Below are 18995 nucleotides of genomic sequence, written 5' to 3'. Positions count from 1 at the left end.
ATCTATATGAAAATTATGCTTACAGTAACTCATCTTTACCAGTATAGGCAGGTCAGTAAATGTACCTACACTCTGTGAAATTGCCTATGACTGTTGGAGAATGGAAGTCAATAATATCCACAATTATACCAGTGAAATGTTTACACTTACTGTAACTGTCTTGCTTTTGCATACAAACGTATTGTCTGCTTCAAGCCACTGAGACTGTATGATTATACTGCAAGTCTATAACGGGAATACATTCTCAAAAAAATCCATAATTTAACATAGAACTCTGGTTTTTATCTCACTGAACTTGATTCTTCCACACATCCTTCTGGCCCCACTTAAGACAACAAAACTACTCCCTTTTTTTTCCCCCGCTAGCACCAACAAGTCAGCTGCAGAGGGAATTTTGTGAAGAACTCGGCTTTGGCTTAATATTTCCTTCACTGAGAACAGCGAACTACTGGCTTTGGAAGGATTTTCAAAAGCGTTCTAGGTTGACTCTGACATTTTGAGAAAACAAGAATATTAATAGATTAGGCTTTTAATGACTCCAAGAACAAGGTTCCTCATGTCTTCATTTCCTTTCAGCTGGAGCTGAAAGACACCCTACGCATCTCGTCATTTGTTATAAAAAAAAAACTAGAAGTCCGTTCCCTTTAGCATCCTCAAAAAGACTCAAGTTTTATTCCAACTTGCTCAGATTTTCCATTGCAGGGTGCTGGTTTATATGAAAAAGTAGAAACACCCAGTTTACCTGAAGTCTTAAGTATTCACTTCGGAAAAGATTTACCTGCTTTGAGACAGAAGACTGATTAAACCTACTGAGCAGACCTGTTACATTTTACCATTTAAAACTATAGGGAGAAGAGTCAAAGTTTATATTTAAATGCAAAAACGTAAGAGACTGCTCTCTAACTTGAAAATGTTTCTAAACTTGAAATAGAAGTCTGCAGTGTCTGTTGAATCAAACAACAAAAGTTAAAGCTTGCTTAACCACTTCATTCTTACAACCACTATTTCACAAAGGAAGATCTTCAAACCTAGAAACAATACAGGGACAAGGCACAGCAATGACATGGATGGTGACAGAAAGGAACTAACCAGCCATCCTGGAACCACTGCGTCATGTAACTCGACTGCAAATGACATACTGGGCAGTGTCTTACAATAGCAATTCCTATTCATATTTTTACATACAGGTACAGACTATAGTATAAAAGCATCCAGCTTCTTAAAAAGAGGAGCTCTGACAGGCCTATTTCATTCCCAGAGAGACTATACTGAGAAACCAAGCTGTAACACTCTCCATCCTCTAAGCACTTCCTCCCAAAATAGTAGGCATAAATTATTACAAGATTAGTATCTACCCCAGAAAATCTTACATGAAATGGATGGACATATCTTTGTATAAGGACAAGTATTTCAGAATTTGGGATGCAAAAATACAGTGTAAAAACCAAGAAGAGTTCTGAAAAATAGTTTTTACATATCAAAAACTCCCAGAATTAGAGAGAGGGATTATAAAGACAAGGTATGGTGCTAAGAAGTGGTTTGACAAGTTAATAATGGGTTATTTCCCTCGTAGAGGTTTACGTGTTTCACACCAGCATTTTGCTTTATGTTGTTACCATATTTTTATGGAGCATTATTTAAAAATAATATTTCAGTCAGAAGTCTAATTTAGAATTCATCATGTTTTACCCTAAATGGCCACTTGGAATGCTGTGAAACATGATTTGCAGCAAGAAGCACCAAATACATAAATTCTTCCACATCAAAGGAGTAGTTTGTAAATTTTGGATGTTCTCCCAGCGTTGGGTGGTGTCCCTAGAAAAAAGAAATAAGGCCTTTTAGACAGAAAAAAAATTCAGTACATCTTCCATTCAAAAAGCAAGAAAAAAAAAATTGAGCATCTGCCATTTTAATTTATTATTTCTGATCCACTGATCTGCTCTGAGGCAAAAGAGTCAGCAAAGTAACTGCATAACAGCAATGCTATGGATGGCTTGGATTAATGGCCAATTAATTTCATTTCTCTTCTTCCCTCAGCCATTAATGTCAAATGATTTCTTACTCACAACAGAGAAGTTAATTTGGTCTAAAGAATGAAAACCATATTTCAAGTATCAGAACATAGATAGGTAAAACAAGCTAACCTTTAAATGCTTCAAGTTATAGCACCCACCCTTCCAGCAGTGGCCATCATTACCTGATCTTGAGGAAATACTTTATTCCTTTTTCGCCAAGTGATGTAGTGAATGCCCCTCAGCCTTGCTAAATCCAGGTAACAACGTTCATCTTCACAATTGTATCTAGGGGCAGGCAGAAAAAACATATTTACCTACAGAGATTCTGCTGAAGTTTACCAGGGTGAAACAGGAAAAAAAAACTTCAGGCCAAAATGTTTGTTGTCCAGTTCTAAGGCTCTGAAACCATGGACAAATTCTACTCCACTGAAAACAACAACAAGGGCTACCATCTGGTCTTAAGATGTGGCCTAGGAGGCAGCCTGAGGCATGCCCCTGTCCAGCTGCAGCAGCTCTTGGGAATGGGTTCCTGAACTTACTTGGAGACTGGACAAAATGTTCTCAAGCCAAGATGATGCTGCAAAGCACCAGCTCCACAGCCTTCCCACAGCAGAGGCTTTAAGCAGAATTTTCCAGGATGGAGAATTCAGTGCTCTTCTGAGAAGTGTGCAGCATTTTTGTTTAGTTCTATAGAACTGGAGTGTCTATTAACAACCATAGTTTGCGACAAAATTTGGCCATAAAAATGATCAGAGAGATGGAACACACCTCCTGTGAGGAAAGGCTGAGAGAGTTGGGGTTGTTCAGACTGGAGAAGAGAAGGCTCCGGGGAGACCTTATGGCGGCTTTTCCATACTTAAAGGGGGCTTATAAGAAAGATGAGGACAGACTTTTTAATAAGGCCTGTTGCGATAGGACGGGGGGGAATGGTTTTAAACTAAAAGAGAGTAGATTCAGACTAGATATAAGGAAGACATTTTTTACGATGAGGGTGGTGAAACACTGGCACAGGTTGCCCAGAGAGGTGGTAGATGCCCCATCCCTGGAAACATTCAAGGTCAGGTTGGACGGGGCTCTGAGCAACCTGATCTAGTTGAAGATGTCCAGGCCCATGGCAGGAGGTTGGACTAGATGACCCTTAAAGGTCCCTTCCAACCCAAACTATTCTACGATGCTATGAAAACATGTTTAAAAGGAAGCTACTAGAGAAATTTAGGTAAAAGAGAATGACACTCAGCTAAACTTGGCCAGCAAGCAGGTGCTCATGTCCTGAGCATAGAAAGGAGTATATAACTAACCTTCAGAGGGATCTTTAACACCCTGGACATGCATCTTATGTAATCAATTCACCTGGATCACCAAAATACTGTTAAATCTCAGACTCGCCAGGCAGAATCTGACCAGTGAGACTTCCTCTTTTTTTGCCATTTTCCCCAAGCAATTGTTGACCAGGCTGCATTTTATTTATACCACAGCATCTTAAGAAATCACAGGCTAAACCTGTATGATATAGTTACATTATATTTTATAATGAAAGCTTCCTCACTTTCAATTCCCAGAAGAGATTGCCAAAAAGAAGTCTAGACAAGGATGCAAGACAAACATTCATAGTCAAATACTAGCAAGGGCAAGTACTTCATTAACACATATGAACAACAATTAGCAGTTGTTATATAAGGGGAGAAAGAGAGAGAAACACACTTACAGTTCAAAAACAACAGCCCAGTCTGGTAGAAAGAGCAAATGGGTAAGTCCAGCTCCATGCATCCCAATGAATATATCAGAGTTGTGGGTAATTCTCAATTGCTCTGAAAATTCAAGTTCCCTGCAGACAACACAACAAAAATGGTGATCTGGCATGCCTATTCATCTCAGCAAGAATTAGTTATATGTAGAAAGCACAAAATTAACTTAAGGAAATACTGAAAGAGAGAATTGATTTTTCAAGGAACAATACTAAGAATCACAAATGCTGCAGCCAGCAATAACTCAGCATGGAAGTAAAAGAAATGCAGACAGGGTTCAAAACTTCACAGGAGTCTGTTCCAAAAATTTGATTTTTTTTTTTTTTAAACAAGTTAAAGTTTATATAAGGTTGGGGGTTTTTTACTTGCCTTTAAGAAAAAAAATTGAATCACTTCCTTTAAAGAAAAAAAAAAACAAAACATAAAGGAGTTTTTTTAAAAAAATGTAGAAGTATACATTTCCCGCCTAAAGGTGCAGATATCCAACCTGAACTTATGCATAGGGCATCAAGCAGAAATAAGGAGACCAGGCTTTTTTCAGCTCCTGGAACTGTCACTCTCTCCCATCCTTTGACTGTAAGCTCCAAATAAAGTATTCTTTTTAAATAACAAGGTGTTCCCCGAGCACACAAGGAAAGAATGGACTAAAGATACTTAATTGTAAGAGAAGACAGACAACGGGGAAGGGAAATTACAACACGCTTCATTTGTGTACGAACAATTCATACGTTAAAAAGGAAGAGAATAACATCCTCTCTGACCATTTGGAAGAGAGTAGAAAAACTGGCTTAAACCACAACAAGAAAGTTTAAACTGCTTAAACTGCTATAAGGGCAGACACCAGGGAAAACCTTCTAACTATGATGACAGTGATGCTGCAGGATAGCTGTGGAAATCTGTAGTGCTGAATGGTACCACAAACAGTTTCGACAAGCACAGGAATTGTGGAAGTACCGCTTGGTCATGCTTTCAAGTGGGATGGTCTAGATGCCCTCTCAAGGGTATCCACCCTCTTTTCTATTATTAGACTGCTCAAGTGCTTTCACTGACAGGGGAATCAGAAGCAACTTGACTTCCTCACACTGTCTCTGCTTCGGCAAAAACACTGATCTCTCACTGCTGCTTCAGTTTCTCACTCTTCCTGCACGATCCATGACAGCACCATTGAGTAGATGGGAGCTGCTGCCATTTGGCACAGACATACGCCACTTGGGAACTTCTTCAAGCCATTTCTTACTGGCACAGTGCCTACTACATCTGGGCACCACAAACTGACTCAAGTTGTGTCTTCAGGGGCCACCAGAGCAGCAAATAAGCTGAGTTATTACTCGTTACTAAACGGGTCATATAAAATAAGACACTAGTGTCATACAAGAGAAATCCCTGTTGACCCACAGTTACTGCAGAGCATTAGCAAATCCAAAAGGGTGATGGGAACACAGCTGGTTTTGGGAGAGGGGAGGAAACAGAAAGGAAAGTGATTTCAAAACTTGCTCATCATATAGTAGCTTTAACTTGAGCCTACTAACTCTAGAGATTCATTCCTAAGTAGTGCGTCGTAGAATGGGAGTGCTTAACTAGCTCACCCACCACTCCCTCAGTAACATTCTTCCTTCCTTACCAGTTCTTGGATTTTGCAAAGGTTAGACATTGGGGCATATGTAGCTTTGCCTGCAAACAGCTTTCACCAGCCTTAGGCAGCATGAGATCACACTAGTTTCTTCTACCAACTTACGTACTTGTATTTGTAGTCTACCACTTTGACCTCCAACGTCGATACTGTTTTCAAAGCATTCACAAGCTAAGGAGGAAAATAAAAAGGCAATGACTTGGTGTTCTCCTTCAATTAATTCCTCCCCTGCACTCCTGATCATTTTTACACCCTCCTCCTTCCCACCAGGGAATACAATTTGTGAGACAGAATATACCGTCACTGCCATATAAAGGAGCAGTTCCCCTCCTTTTGTGCCTTCCCACCTAAGATATATACATTATTCCCGCCAGAACAACGCCTGGAAAGGAGACTCGGATCTCCTGCACTCTCACAGAGGCTACTGTTGACTTTTACATGTTCCAGGACCCAATCCTAAATCACTCAAACTAGTAGGAGTTTTGCCAGGAATAGTGGGTAGATATGGTTGGATTTCCAAAAGATACTCCAATGCATAAAGAAGCAAGTTGGTAGCTAGAAGGATTTTCAAAAATACCTTACTAGGTCAGACTCATACTCACATGAGAAGTGAAACCAGGTTAGAGCCTGGGCTTCTAACCTAAAAGGGCTTTTTCTAAGTCTCCAATCCATAGCCAGCAGAAGAGGGAGAAAGAGCCAAGTATTTTCTTTTACAAAAGTGTAGTAAAGATAAGATTAACTTCTCCCTTTCTCTCATGTGCTCATTACCAGAAAACATACTACGTGTAGCAGTATAGGCATGCACTGTGAATAGCCTAGCAGATAAGACACAAATCTAGCTCTGTCTATTCTGCCACTGAGCTACTGCATCAAACAAGCCTCAGTTTCTCCCTACATAAGGTGGGGATGATAATGCCAATTCATTTCTGTCAGGCACTAACAGCTAAGAATGAAGACATGTATGAAAACATTAGATATTATCATTTTACCACAAGAGAAGCTACACCAAAAGTTCACTAAGTTGCGTGATTCGAAAATGTGAATCAATATGAAAATTCATTAATTTTTGAATGAACATACTCAGATACAATAGCTTATGCATTTTAATCTGCAAGCATAACAAAGGTTTTTGTTAGAGCCTTCACAACACTGGGGATGCTAGAAGTAAAAGAGATAATCTGAAAGTGAAATAATTTAATGTTATCAGAAGCTCTGCAGTGTCTGTTTGTTAAGAGGAAATACTTTTAGTATTACATCTGTAGTCTTCCATTGGATATTTACAAAGGACAGCAAGGTTCAGTGTCTGGTGTACAGAAATAGAGACTGGCTAGAACACATATTGGAAGAAATTAATATTAGTACTGAACATATTTGTCCAAGATTTGTCAGCAGATAGATGTCTCGGCTGTACCTGAAAAAAAAAAATCAATTCAGTGAGCAAAATTTAACTTCTGATAAATTTGTCTTAAAAGTAAAAAGGACCACACCTCATTCTGGTTTAATATTTTCCGGTAATCCGTACTGCGTGCAAGTATTGTGACTCGAATTTTCCCATCCTAAAAAGAAAGAAGTAGCAGTGTATTAACTATGAGGCAGACCTCACAAAAAAAACCCCAAACACTTCCATATTTACTTTTGGCAATTATTTGAGCAACTAAATATGTTCCCTCCCCATGTATGGATGATGTAACCACCTTAAAATTCACATAGTATTTTCCAACAGATCAGAAGTGTCAAAAACTTTGTGAAAGTCTGACTATTAACAAAGAATAAAACATTTTCTGAAAGATTTACTTTATTCAGCACAAAAGAGCCTTTGTATTACACATTATACAGCAGTTTTTGAAAGCAAGAAAGCAGCTTTCAGGATGGGTTGTGCACAAGATCCTTGGAAAAGAACATTTTACTTCTATAACAGTTCCTCCTTTTACCTCCTTAAATTAATTGGACTCACAGGGGTAAGTGTTCCAAGTGAAATAAAGAGATTTAACTGCATGACTCCCATTAGTGTCAGCAGGAGAAGCATAACTAAATGCCTGTGCAGTGCTTTGAATGTGTGCACCTCGGCGATAATATGTAGGCTACTCTCTAGCAAATACTTCAAGAAGTCCAGAACTGCCATATCCATCAATGCAGCCATTGCAACAATTTGCAAAAACTACCAGTGTGTACAACAGAGAAGCCCAGGGCCAGGCACATGGTACTGAGCAGGGATCGGAAGGACCAGACTCAATCATCTCCTCTGATCTGAGCTCAGCAGTAACTATGAGGATCAATAAAGAGCAAGCTCACTGCATTGTGGGATCCCCTCTGCTGGACCCAAGGACAGCACCTTGTCAGCATGCTCCAGAAGAGACCATGTACCATGTACCTTGCTTAACTAGGAAGGACACAAAGGCCTTGCACACAAAGAATGGAGACGAGGAAGAGATCCTAGGGTTGGAAGGAAGATGTTCTAAAGTCTGTCCTATGGAAATAAGATACGAGGGCAACTTTCACAAACATACACAAGGGTTTGCTGAAGGCCTTTATAGAACAGGCTGACTTACTGGAAAAAAATCCCAAGCATCACAGGAAAGGACAAAAAGTGCACTATATGCCCTTATTCCCCACCGGGTCCAGCTTGCTAATATTGTTTCTCTGGTAAGAGCCATCAGCTCCATATTACAATTTTATTATTCAGTTATCATACCTTGGGTCCTTCTTGTGTGATATTTAATCTGTGTAACACATGCTGAGAAAATGCTCTAAATAACCCTGTACCATGACAGCCAGAGATCTGAAATTAAAAAAGTAATTGTTAATACAAAAAGTTATTTTGCTCAGAAAACCTCTCTTCGTGATCAGTCTTTTGCCATTCTTGTGGAACGAAAGCCTAGTATCATGCACTGCGCTAAACATGTCCCTATTCACTGCAACCCAAGTGGCACTTTCATTTAGTAAGAAATATAACTCTCTCCACAGTGTTACAGCCTGAATGCATGAGCTAATACCACCGGGAAAGTCTGTCAGTTTACAAGGTCTTGTGTTCTGCAAAAATACCATTAAGTTCACAGTGCCCACCCATTAAAGAGGAATAATATGCATCTCATGAACTGTGACATAGGAGATTGCACACAACCAGTTACTATCAACCAGCTAAAGTAACTTCAAAAGTCTAACCCTTAGGGAAGATCATTTCATTTGGAGTTGCATAAACTTTCAATGCAGTATATTTCATGATAGCTCAGCTAGATATTTGAGAGATTCATTAGCTCAGATTTTATACTGTCACACACACAACTAGTTAAACACAGCGGATGGATAAAAAGAACTTACCAATGGTGTGTTATAAAACAAGCCGTATCGCATTCGAGGCAGTAATGAGAAGACTGCTTCTTTAAAGCATACCTGCAAAGGAAGATCACAAGAAGTTACACTGCGCTGCTACCTTCCGCTGGCACATTCCGTGCTCATTCAGAGGGATCACTGCTTATAATGAGCTAGCAATTACACGCTCCTGTCAAGAACATCCTCACTTCCTTGACTGTGCAAATGAATAGAACAAAGACAATCCTGATCCCAAAAGAGCTCTCACTTAGGATGCTACAGATGCAAGTGTGGGAAGAGGTAAAAAAACCACCCCCAAAATAGAACAAACATGAACTAAATAGAAGAAAACCAGCAGAGAGTTTAAGACAGGCTTTAAGGGATTTAAGAGAGTTAAATGAGCGCTGAATGAATGGGTACTTTTTTTGGTGGGAGTAAGGTTTTTTTTATGATAAGCAGCAGGTATACTAACAGTTGCAGGAGAAGATAAACACCTCAGTAGGAATCAGAAGACTTAGTACCATTTGAAAACCCTTAACTTCAGTAGTGGGTCCTGCAGAAGTGAAACCAATACATAAATATCACCTCTCATTAGACACAAAAGTTAGGTCCATCTTTATAAAGCCACAGAATTAAGTTACAGCTCTGTCTCCTGTTTGTAAGGTAGAATACTTATATTACGCAAATCAAACATGCATGGAAAGTATTAATGCTTTCCTCTGAAACACCCATATCCATAAGCGGCTTGAGAAGCTGTAATATTTGCTACCTAGTGACTATGAATTAAAACAAAGTACAAAATTCCATACCCTTTTAGAGTCAAAGGTTTTCAAGTGTATTATTTCATAGTCAGTAAACGCCTTCCATGTCTCACTGAATAGATCACCATAGCCATATGAGCTCTAGGAGGAAAGGAAAAAACACAAGGGCGTAATGATTACATAAATGCATATAAAAACTCTCTTCTTGATTTACAAGTTCTATATATGAGTTTTAATATACATTTAACACGCGCATCACCACCATGGGACCTAAGACAGCCTAGCACAGAACACAGAATGCTGAACCCTGCGTTTACAATGGCAGTTAACTCAAATTACCCGTCAGGTAGTTAATTTTTAATAAAACAGTTCTATAAATGAGTATCAGCAGGAGATTAGAATTTCTGAGTTAGGAGCAAGGAGTACCTACTACTTTCCCCAGAGACAACAGAACACAAGTTAAATTTGAAGTAACAGAAACATAGGGATGGTAGAAGGCATGAACCTTGACTCCTAAGACTGAAAAACCACCTGGGAATTCAAGTGCAGCAGTAATGTTTGAAGTAAAAAGTCACAATAAGCCTGTTTCACATTTGCCTCTGTTTTGGGATGGTCACTTGTATCACAAATTGAAGACAATGATCTGATTTGATGGAAGAAACAGCCAGGAAACTATGTTTTGCATTACTTTGACAAGCTACCAAGAAGTTTCTCTACAGGGCAGTATAAGACTTCCCCCTTTGCAGCAACGTTCTGTGGAACCTTTTAAAAACCATCTACTCCCTACAACATTGGCCTAGCAGCAGGGGCACTTACCTTCAAATTTGTAATAATTCCTACACATGTGAGGGCTAAGAGTCACCATCTCTTGCTCTCTGAATGCAATTAAATATGACCTCAGTAGCCCTGGCACAGATTCTTGCTTAAAGCTTCCTTTCAACTCTGGAGCTGGTTCAGGGTGCTTGGAAAGTTATGTGGAAGTATTCTCAACAAGAAATTTGAGAATAAGACTACAAATGACCGCAGAAGAGAGCAGACATCTAGTGAAATGTAAAAGAGTCTAAAGGGTGACAGATTTCCTTCAGTTGAAGAGGTGCTTCCTTCCCCTTCTTCTGCCATTAAGTTTTAATGAATTTTACAATCCATACTATTTTCTGGCCATCTGTATTACAAGAACTGCTCTTCCAGATTAGAGGTAGAGAACTGATCTTCAAAGCTGTGCTTTCTAACCCTATCTGCTCTCTTTAAAAGTGCTTTATAAACATTGCTTTCCTGCATTTGCAGAGATAGTCTGCAAATCAACACCCCATGGATTTCCTACTCACTTTCTGCTTTGTTTAACCTACATCTAAGGGCATTACTGTTTAATAAGAACAGTGCACTGATTATACAGTAGCTAGAAAGTATGGCCAAATCTAATTACATTAAAAAAAAAAAAAAGAGAATGAATAATAAGCTCAAGTCCATCTTTTGATCAGCATAGACAGTCCATCGGCAGTTAGTTGGTGCCATCATCTGGTTGTACATGGTAATGAACCCAAGCAGACTGAGCTGTTAAGACATTTAAAATGATAGTACTGTGACGATACTTACTTTGAATGGTGCATTTGAAAGAGTTATTTGATTTAATAATGCGATATAAGAAAAAGAGTTGCTTTTCAATTTACAGTGCTGTCTGATACATCTGATCTTTTCAGAAAGTCATCAGAGCTGCATTAACAGGTGTAACACATAGAGAGTTTGCTTATCTGGCAGGCATATTTATTTTAGCTTTCAAAATGTAAGAGAACTAGGAAAAAGGGTCTCTTCTAGCCAAAGAGGTTTCTCATTAAATAGCAAGCAGAGCATATTTGCAGTTCTCTGTTGAATATTAGTTGTCCCAACAGTAAATACTCAGAAGGAAAACCCAGTATTTTATAAGAACAAGAGAGGTGTGGGACAATATCATAGTCAAGAACTGTGTTATTTCTGGACCTGATTATATGTGTTATCTGGCATGTTACAAATTGCCTAGTTTCTTCATTGTTTAGTCTAACACTCTCCTACACAGCTTCAATACTGGCCAGTAAAACTAATATTACTCTTAAACACGGTCATAGTTTCAACTCAGCAGTACAGCAGAAATAGCCCTACTGAAAAACTCGTTTTATATGTCATCACGTCATTCTAAAAGGTGACTGAGAGAAGTAACTGCAAGAAGGCTACTTAGAGGAATTAAGTATTAGACCCTGGTTTGATATAATACAGATTTCATTAAGTGGTCTTCTTTATTACAGGCTGCACATTACTGATTTAGAAAGATGCAAAGCTGCATTTCATTTTAAATATACAAGAAACAGTTTTGAGGAAATCTAGTTCAATATTCTCAGAGAAAAAAGTCTACAGAAAACAGCATGAAATGTTCAAATGCCACATATTAGAAATACAGATCATGTTATTTTTGAGGTCACACCAAAAAAAGGCATAATTATGTACCAGCAAAAGACAAGCTATGGAGTAATGTTCAAACAGCACACGGTTTATTGTACAAAATCTGTTACCTAACTATTGTTCATGCACCTGTATTAACAAGATCCAAAAACTTATCAGTTCCACATGGCTAAGCCCACAAGAAAACTAAGAATTGGCCACCGAAAGCTTTGCAGTCTCTATAAAGCAGAAATACAATCCATTACAAGTAGGTTAAAAGCACAGCAGACTTACAGTGTCCCACATGACTATGTTGACATCAGTACTGAAGGAATTATTAATATGCTGTGTGATATAAAGATTGACGAAATCACAGAAGTGATGGTACATATTAACACCTGAGAAAGAAAGAATTGTTAGCAAAATACTACATTACTCGCTCCACTTTTTATTGGTTCATGCGTTTTTTCCTTAGTAGTATCCTGCATTTTATGTTAGTTTTCCCCTGCTTCTGACTGAATGGTTCTTATACACCCTAAAAAAGCAAACATTTAAAGGGAAGGAATCAAGGTAAGAAATCTGAAGTAAAACATGTTCTTAAAAAGTTCAGAGAACTTAGAAGAGCAGCCAAAAGACAGCATAAGAAAAAGATAAGTTTCACGTGCTGTTTCTCATTACAGTCTGCAGCTGCTTTCTGAAGTAAATGAAAGCAACCACTACTTTAACAATAGCTAGTTAGACATAAAGGAAATATTTAAAACAGGCCTTCGGCACTGATCTTAGTTCTGCTTTATTAGGGTTAAGTGAAGCTCTGTCTGCAGGACTACAAGACTGAACTTGTACTTGTACATGAGCCAAAGCCCAAGTAATTCCTCAGGTTTTTTCTCAGAGCATTCTTGTTCATTCTTGGTTTCTTAAGCTAATACCTTAAGACCATGGCGCGTAAAAAACTACCATGAAAGAAAGGCAGTAACATAGTGCAGTTTCCTTGCTAGTGAAGACCACACCCCAGTTTTGGAACCATGTGCACACAGCCTCTGTTTCTAAGCTTCTGACCAAAAAGAGATGCCTTGATAGGAACTAGCTGCCAGGCTTCCTATACTGCTCAAACAGCAATTTTCCCCCACCTCCTCTAAAACAAAGGAGCTGGACAAAATCACCTCCTGAGCCACAGCCAGACCACCCTGCTCAAACGTACAAATTGACAGCACAGCAACTCTTCTACGGTAACTGTTCAGAGGCCTGCAACAACTTTGCTTAAAATACAAGATACTGGCTTGAAGGGGAAGAGGGGCAATCCAGTTTACAGTTGCAGTGTGTCACAGGGTCAGAACACAGCACACAACTATCCAGTTTAAACCATAGCTTACCCTACAGCAGCTTGTTTGTATGTTTAAGACCTGAACACCCCCTTTCATTAACATTTGCAAAATACACTGTTTGAACAAAAAGGTTGGTGAACTTCAAAAAGTGTCAGATACCACTGCCTGATTCCTAAAGATGCTTTGGTGCTGCCCCTCTTATGAATTTTGGTACAGTGTTGCACAGCATTCACCGCAGCTCTCTGCAATGAGAGAGCTAATTTCTTCCTGTAGTGGCTTTTCACCCAAATTTGAAACTTTAAGATTAAAACAGGGATGTGTTTAGTTTGACGTGTTTTGGCTTTTCTGGGGTGGGTGAGAGGAAGTATTTTAATCAACTAACAAAACTTATTCCCTTGAACTTGGTCTTTGAATACCACTTCCTCTTCCATATCATTCAATACACATAGAATCCCCAATTACTGAACACTTACTACAAGACACATATACCCATACCTTGTGTTTCATGGTATGAAAACTGTCATCCAGAAACACAGCCAAATCAAAGACTCTGTAGAGAAGAGTCTTTGGCACAAAGTCAAAAACTCTGTCAAAACACAGTCAAGAGTCAATGACTATGCAAAACAAGTGGCAGGAAATTTTTGCTCATTTATTTACTTATCTGTGGCAAAACGTAAGGATTTAAATCTAAGTTTCCAAGTCCACCTATGGAACTACAGAAAAAGGAATTTAAAAGTCACATCATTTTTCAAAAATAAAAATATATTACAAGTGAACTTGACAATCACAAAGGCATAATGTAGATGGGCAAGTTGGATATGGGGTCTTTTTACTGCAGTACTGTAGGATAAAAAAAACTAAACTAAAGATACCAATTACCTGCATCTAATTTCATGAAGTATGTTGGCTTTTCAATAACAACATCACACTTCTCATCTTCTAGGGGCCTGAAGTTTAATGCAGTAAATGTCTGGAGTTCTGCAAACCTACAAAGATTCAATCACACACAACATGCTTTGTCATTAACACACTTAAACAAATGTACCTCATACATCTAAGATTTAGTAACTGTTCATTCAGTCCATTTGATTTAACAGGACTGCTGAAAACTGATAGAGTCTGACAATTAAAATGATTTGAAATTGTAATAGTAGGTTCTTCAGGTTATGAGCTTCAAGAGGTTAAACACCGCCTTTGATCTCAGGAGTGCACAGCATCTTTGATCTACAAATCAAGGCAGCAGAGATGTAAGAAAGAGCCTTAGAGCGTAGATCTGTGGGTCTATCCAACTCGATCTACATTGCCAAAGATATTTCAGCAAGATTTTCATGCTTTGGTCAGAATAATGAATGTAGATGCAACATTTATTATTCCTGGATCTAAACAAGGATGATCAGTTGAGATGACAATAGCAGGTAGAAAAGAAAAGTCTTTTCCTCCTCTGCAGCTATTCTTAACTGAAATTGACCATCAATGCAAAATGAGAAAAAAAAATTAAAACATGAGAAAAGCATAAAAATTAATTCTTTTATGGACCTTAATGGCTCCAATTCATTCATGTTTCATCAGTTAACTAGCAACGCAGCTTTGAAGTGCTAACATGCAACTCGTGATACTTAGCCAGCTACTGCAAAGCACCCTCTGCACTTCCTACTCAGCCTGTAGACTGCTGCCCATTTCACGTTCCAAACACAGGTTCCCTGGGAACACCACATGAATGTATATCCAGATCAGTCATTGCATCGACTGTGTGAACTAAGACACAACTGCAAACTTCAAGGCATTTCACAACAGAACAATTGTCTCCTCCTATAGGCAGATCAGGCATACAACCAGCATCTTGTCCAGAAAACACCTCGTTAGAACTTCAAATTACAAGACATTTTCAGATCTTTTGCTGCTGTAAATTAGGCAGGACACAATTACACGTAGCATAGTTCAGAACATTCTGCATAGGTGTAATCACCAGAGGTATCTTATATGAACTCGCAAATCGACCTTAGAAAGGAACAACTATTTCCTCAGTATGAAATCCCCTACACACAGGTGCTAGTGCCAATGAAAAAAATAAAAAAGAATTAGTAAGTGAACTTGGAAGCAGCCTTGACAAGTGATTCTTACCAAGACTGCAGAGGGCTCTTGCGCTGACCTTCAGCCAAAAATGCTTGAACGTCAAGGGTGCAATGACCTCCAATTTCTCCCTTCTGGAAAAAGTCTTCTTTGAATCTAATGCAAATTAGTAAGAGTCTATCAGCTTTTGTGCAACAGTGCTACAAGTGCTCTGCAATCTCGATTACATACTCAAGCCAGTGCTAGTTAATCTCAATTCAGCAAGGTACTTCATACATATTTAAAACCTGAGTATTTTCTTCAGCATAAATCAAGCATTTCCCACAATTCCCAAATAAAGATAGTGGTGTCCTTGGAGTTCTACATATCAATTTAAAAACCAGCACTAATCCACCCAGAATGTTATTAGGAATCATTTTCACATACCCAAATGAATAATTTAACTAGATTTTTCTACATGATTACTTACAGGAGCATCACTAGTTGGGTTTTTTGTTTGCTTGTTTTTAATAACAATTTCTCACTGAAATTCACCTCAGATTTCACAACCCAGTTAGTAACCCAAGAATTTTATACAACATACAAAGAGTGAGGTGCAAGAACAGGTTTCATGAAAATAAATTGCCAACTAAAAGCACTGTCTAAATTAGCTTTTAGGATAGGCCGAGAGGACGACAAAACCCATTCTGAAGGGTATCAACGTCCCAGTCATGAACCAGCTCTTTTCAAGTCAGGTGCCCAAGACACTGACTTCAAAGATAAGGCAGAAGGAAAAATGAGTGTTGCCAGCATCAGTGGTATGTTTTTTTAATCCAGTTTTCCAATATGAAGCATTTTAATTTGGGATGTGGGAGATCCAGGTTCAGATCTCTCTTCAGTATCTAAAAATGCAATTCCTGGTTCTGGTATAAAGGCACCTAGCATAGGAAAGGTCTTCTCAGTGCCTCATACAAAACCAATTCTACTTTGCACGTCACCTGATCAAGAAAGGATGTGACTGAAGACAAAGAAACATCCTCCTCTCTTCCATCAGAAGGGAGGATTTCAATCACCCATCATCATTCCATAAAACTGAGAGCTTAGGTTTTCAAATAACCTGTACTGCTGACAGCAGCAGCAGACAGCAATCAAGAGGTGTAGATCTCAACAGGACTTCAGCAACAAGTCTCTGATCAGCCGTAAAGCCCATGGCAACAAGCACACCAGCTTTGTTAAACAAATTCTGAAGTCCTTTTCCCTGCCATCCCTTGGTTTTACTATAACATAAGCAAATCAGAGACCTGTCGTGGTTTCTCTTTACAGTTCGTAAATCAATGTACAAGTTTGTTGCTCTGCAATGCTGAAGGTATTGAGAACAGGTCAGAGATGAATCTCCCTGTTAAGAAAAGAACAAGTAGGATTTTATCAATAACAAAAATTATGTTTAAAAGTGAAAAGTATAATATCTATCAGAAATACCTACTGTTGCTGCAGGCTTACAATGGGTTTTCATTTCATTGAGCCTCTCTCGAATGTAACCAAAGTCAGCTTGCTTCCAGAATATCTGTTGGGCTGTCTCAATGTCACTTGCCCTGATGTATGAAGGAGAGAGAAAAAAACAAAAAAATCAAGGTCCGTTGCTTAGTTCTAGTAATAACTTTAACAGACAACATTTTTCCCATTGAAAGTGGAACAAAGAGCCAGCTAGTTACTTTATTGACATTTAAGATGCAAAACAGGAAGCAATTTATCAGCTGCATGTAAATGAAAACATCAATGACAATTTAAAGCTATTCTCCCGTAAAAGGGTATAAATTTTTTTCAACATTTTTCCTCTGTTTTTGAAGCTAAGAAAGGAAATCCAGAGTTATTTTAGGAATCTGAATTCAAGGCTAAATCAGAAATAATGAAAACATTGTGGCAGGAAGCATTTCAAACAGTGTTTTCTTCCTTAAAAAGTTAAATTTTTAAAATCATGTTGAAAGATGTATGTTATCTATAAATACACACATATATATACACACATATCTCCACGAAGAATCATCCTTTAAACTCTAAATATCACAATAATGTTAACTTCACAACCAATGTGAAAGTGAGCACTATACCCTTTTTTAACATACTGTACTTTATACATTTAAAATGAAACTTACCATCCAGTTTCAACATAATCACACACTGGGTAACTGAACCTGTAATCTGATTTGCAAGATTTCTCATAACCCCAGCAGGATCTTAGTTTCTTCAAGTATTTCTGTAAAACAGAGTAACTGAATCAGGTTACGCAACAGCAAAATTGTTAGCTTACAGACTACCTCTTGCTAATAAATCTTGCACTAAAGGCTTTCAATTTGGTCTGTTTTCAGATGGAGTTTCAGAAAGAACACTCAGATTCTTTATGCACAACAGAGGCTCCAAAGAGAACACACGTGCAGAGCACATTATCCTTGTCTTTAATAGGCCTGTTCCAGGACAACCACACTTCCTGACCCAATGAGCAGGATTCCAAAATTTCAACATCGCTGACAGATATAGGTAACAAAGCTAAGCTCACACAAAGCACAGAACTCGAAGCTCCAGGCTGAGCGTACCTCTGCTCCCCAGGCAAATCTAGAAACATCAACTTCTGCAGTGCTGTAGAAAGCCAGAGAAGGGGGAGCACAGCTCCCACCCCCAGCTCTACGAAGCAGCTCCAGCCTGAGGGACACTAGAATTGCTCCCAAGCCACATGTGGCCCAGATCCTCAGGTTCACTGTCCTTGCTTCAGGTGAATGAATTATATGCAACCACAGGGTAAGATTAAATCAGCATTTCATTGATTTGCCTATACTCTTGGCACTTCCGCGAAAGTACTACAGCATGCTAAAAATCACAGGCCTAGAAATTACTAACTGTACTTAGTTCAGACACCTTTCACATGTGCAAGAGTCATTCAGATTAAGATCATCATTTCAGCCCTGTAATAATTAAAAGAGGTGGGATAAAAATCTTGCAAAACCGTACGTTAAAAATCCAGTCTTGTGACAGCATCAGATTCAGGAAGAGCCCCATACAACTACTTCAAAAGCAACAATTCCAATTCCCAGTGGAACTGACTAATGGCCAAAGAGAGCAATTCATCACCATCTTTAACTGCTGTGACTCTAAGAACAAACCACCCCAACATGACATTTGAACAAACAAACAAAAAAAGCAAACCTACTTTATATGGGCAATGAGAGTCCTGCTTACAGATGCCAGCAATATGCTGATTATTGTGCAGAAAGTACGGAATATGCTCATCTGGCAAGTTGATAGCTTTGTAGCTATATAATGGCTCTTCTGGAATGTTTCTGAATTCAGTAAGATTTTCAGCTTGGGAATTAGCCAGAATTAGAAGCAATCCAAACGCAAGCAACATGAACATGGCAACCTATGAGTTCTGTACTTATTAAAAAAAAAAAAAAAAGACATTTTACATATCTGTAGCATAGCACATTTCAAGCATACAAGACAATATTTAGCCAAAGTCAGTCATATACTCAAAGAATTTGTACTTGTATTACTGGGGTGGTGTCTTTTTCCTATGAAAAGTAAACTTTCACTAAGAGACTAGACTGTACAACCTCAGGATTATCTTTGAATCATTAGTCATTGAGGGTTATTACGCACTACCAACTCACAGTCAAACTAAAATGGGTGTGTTTACTTTAGCTAAATCCCAAGGGATCCTGAGAGTTCAAATGTGGAAACTAAGTATAGAGCACACAATATCC

At 38.6% G+C, this 18995-nt stretch overlaps 1 protein-coding gene across 2 annotated transcripts; it reads right to left on the bottom strand.

Annotated features, from left to right (window-relative positions):
- Nucleotides 1–1668: 1668 nt before the first annotated feature.
- EOGT (EGF domain-specific O-linked N-acetylglucosamine (GlcNAc) transferase) lies at nucleotides 1669–18646 on the bottom strand. Of its 2 annotated transcripts, none has more exons than XM_009573537.1 (15): nucleotides 18435–18646; nucleotides 17394–17510; nucleotides 16724–16832; nucleotides 16542–16636; nucleotides 15313–15417; nucleotides 14071–14177; nucleotides 12164–12267; nucleotides 9509–9601; nucleotides 8709–8780; nucleotides 8083–8169; nucleotides 6878–6946; nucleotides 5500–5561; nucleotides 3721–3840; nucleotides 2198–2300; nucleotides 1669–1815 (listed from the first exon to the last, which is right to left on the bottom strand). In XM_009573537.1, exons 1-15 carry the CDS (start codon nucleotides 18644–18646, stop codon nucleotides 1669–1671), a joined length of 1602 nt encoding a protein of 533 aa, XP_009571832.1. The 2 variants fall into 2 exon arrangements, with proteins under 2 accessions (XP_009571832.1, XP_009571833.1); XM_009573538.1 differs by having other exon boundaries at nucleotides 17394–17494; nucleotides 18443–18646.
- Between the last annotated feature and the right edge of the window lie 349 nt (nucleotides 18647–18995).

The sequence above is a fragment of the Fulmarus glacialis genome, unplaced genomic scaffold (genome assembly GCF_000690835.1).
Source record: "Fulmarus glacialis isolate BGI_N327 unplaced genomic scaffold, ASM69083v1 scaffold28562, whole genome shotgun sequence".
Lineage (NCBI taxonomy): Eukaryota > Metazoa > Chordata > Aves > Procellariiformes > Procellariidae > Fulmarus > Fulmarus glacialis.
This window is presented reverse-complemented; position numbering and strand designations above follow the sequence as displayed.

Coding starts and splice junctions, on each gene's coding strand:
- EOGT (XM_009573537.1), bottom strand. CDS start 18,646: ATGTTCATGTTGCTTGCGTTTGGATTGCTTCTAATTCTGGCTAATTCC. Junction 5,562..6,877: donor AAATATTAAACCAGAATGAG/GTGTGGTCCTTT, acceptor TTTCCTCCTTAG/CTTGTGAATGCTTTGAAAAC. Junction 3,841..5,499: donor GTGGTAGACTACAAATACAA/GTACGTAAGTTG, acceptor TGTTGTCTGCAG/GGAACTTGAATTTTCAGAGC.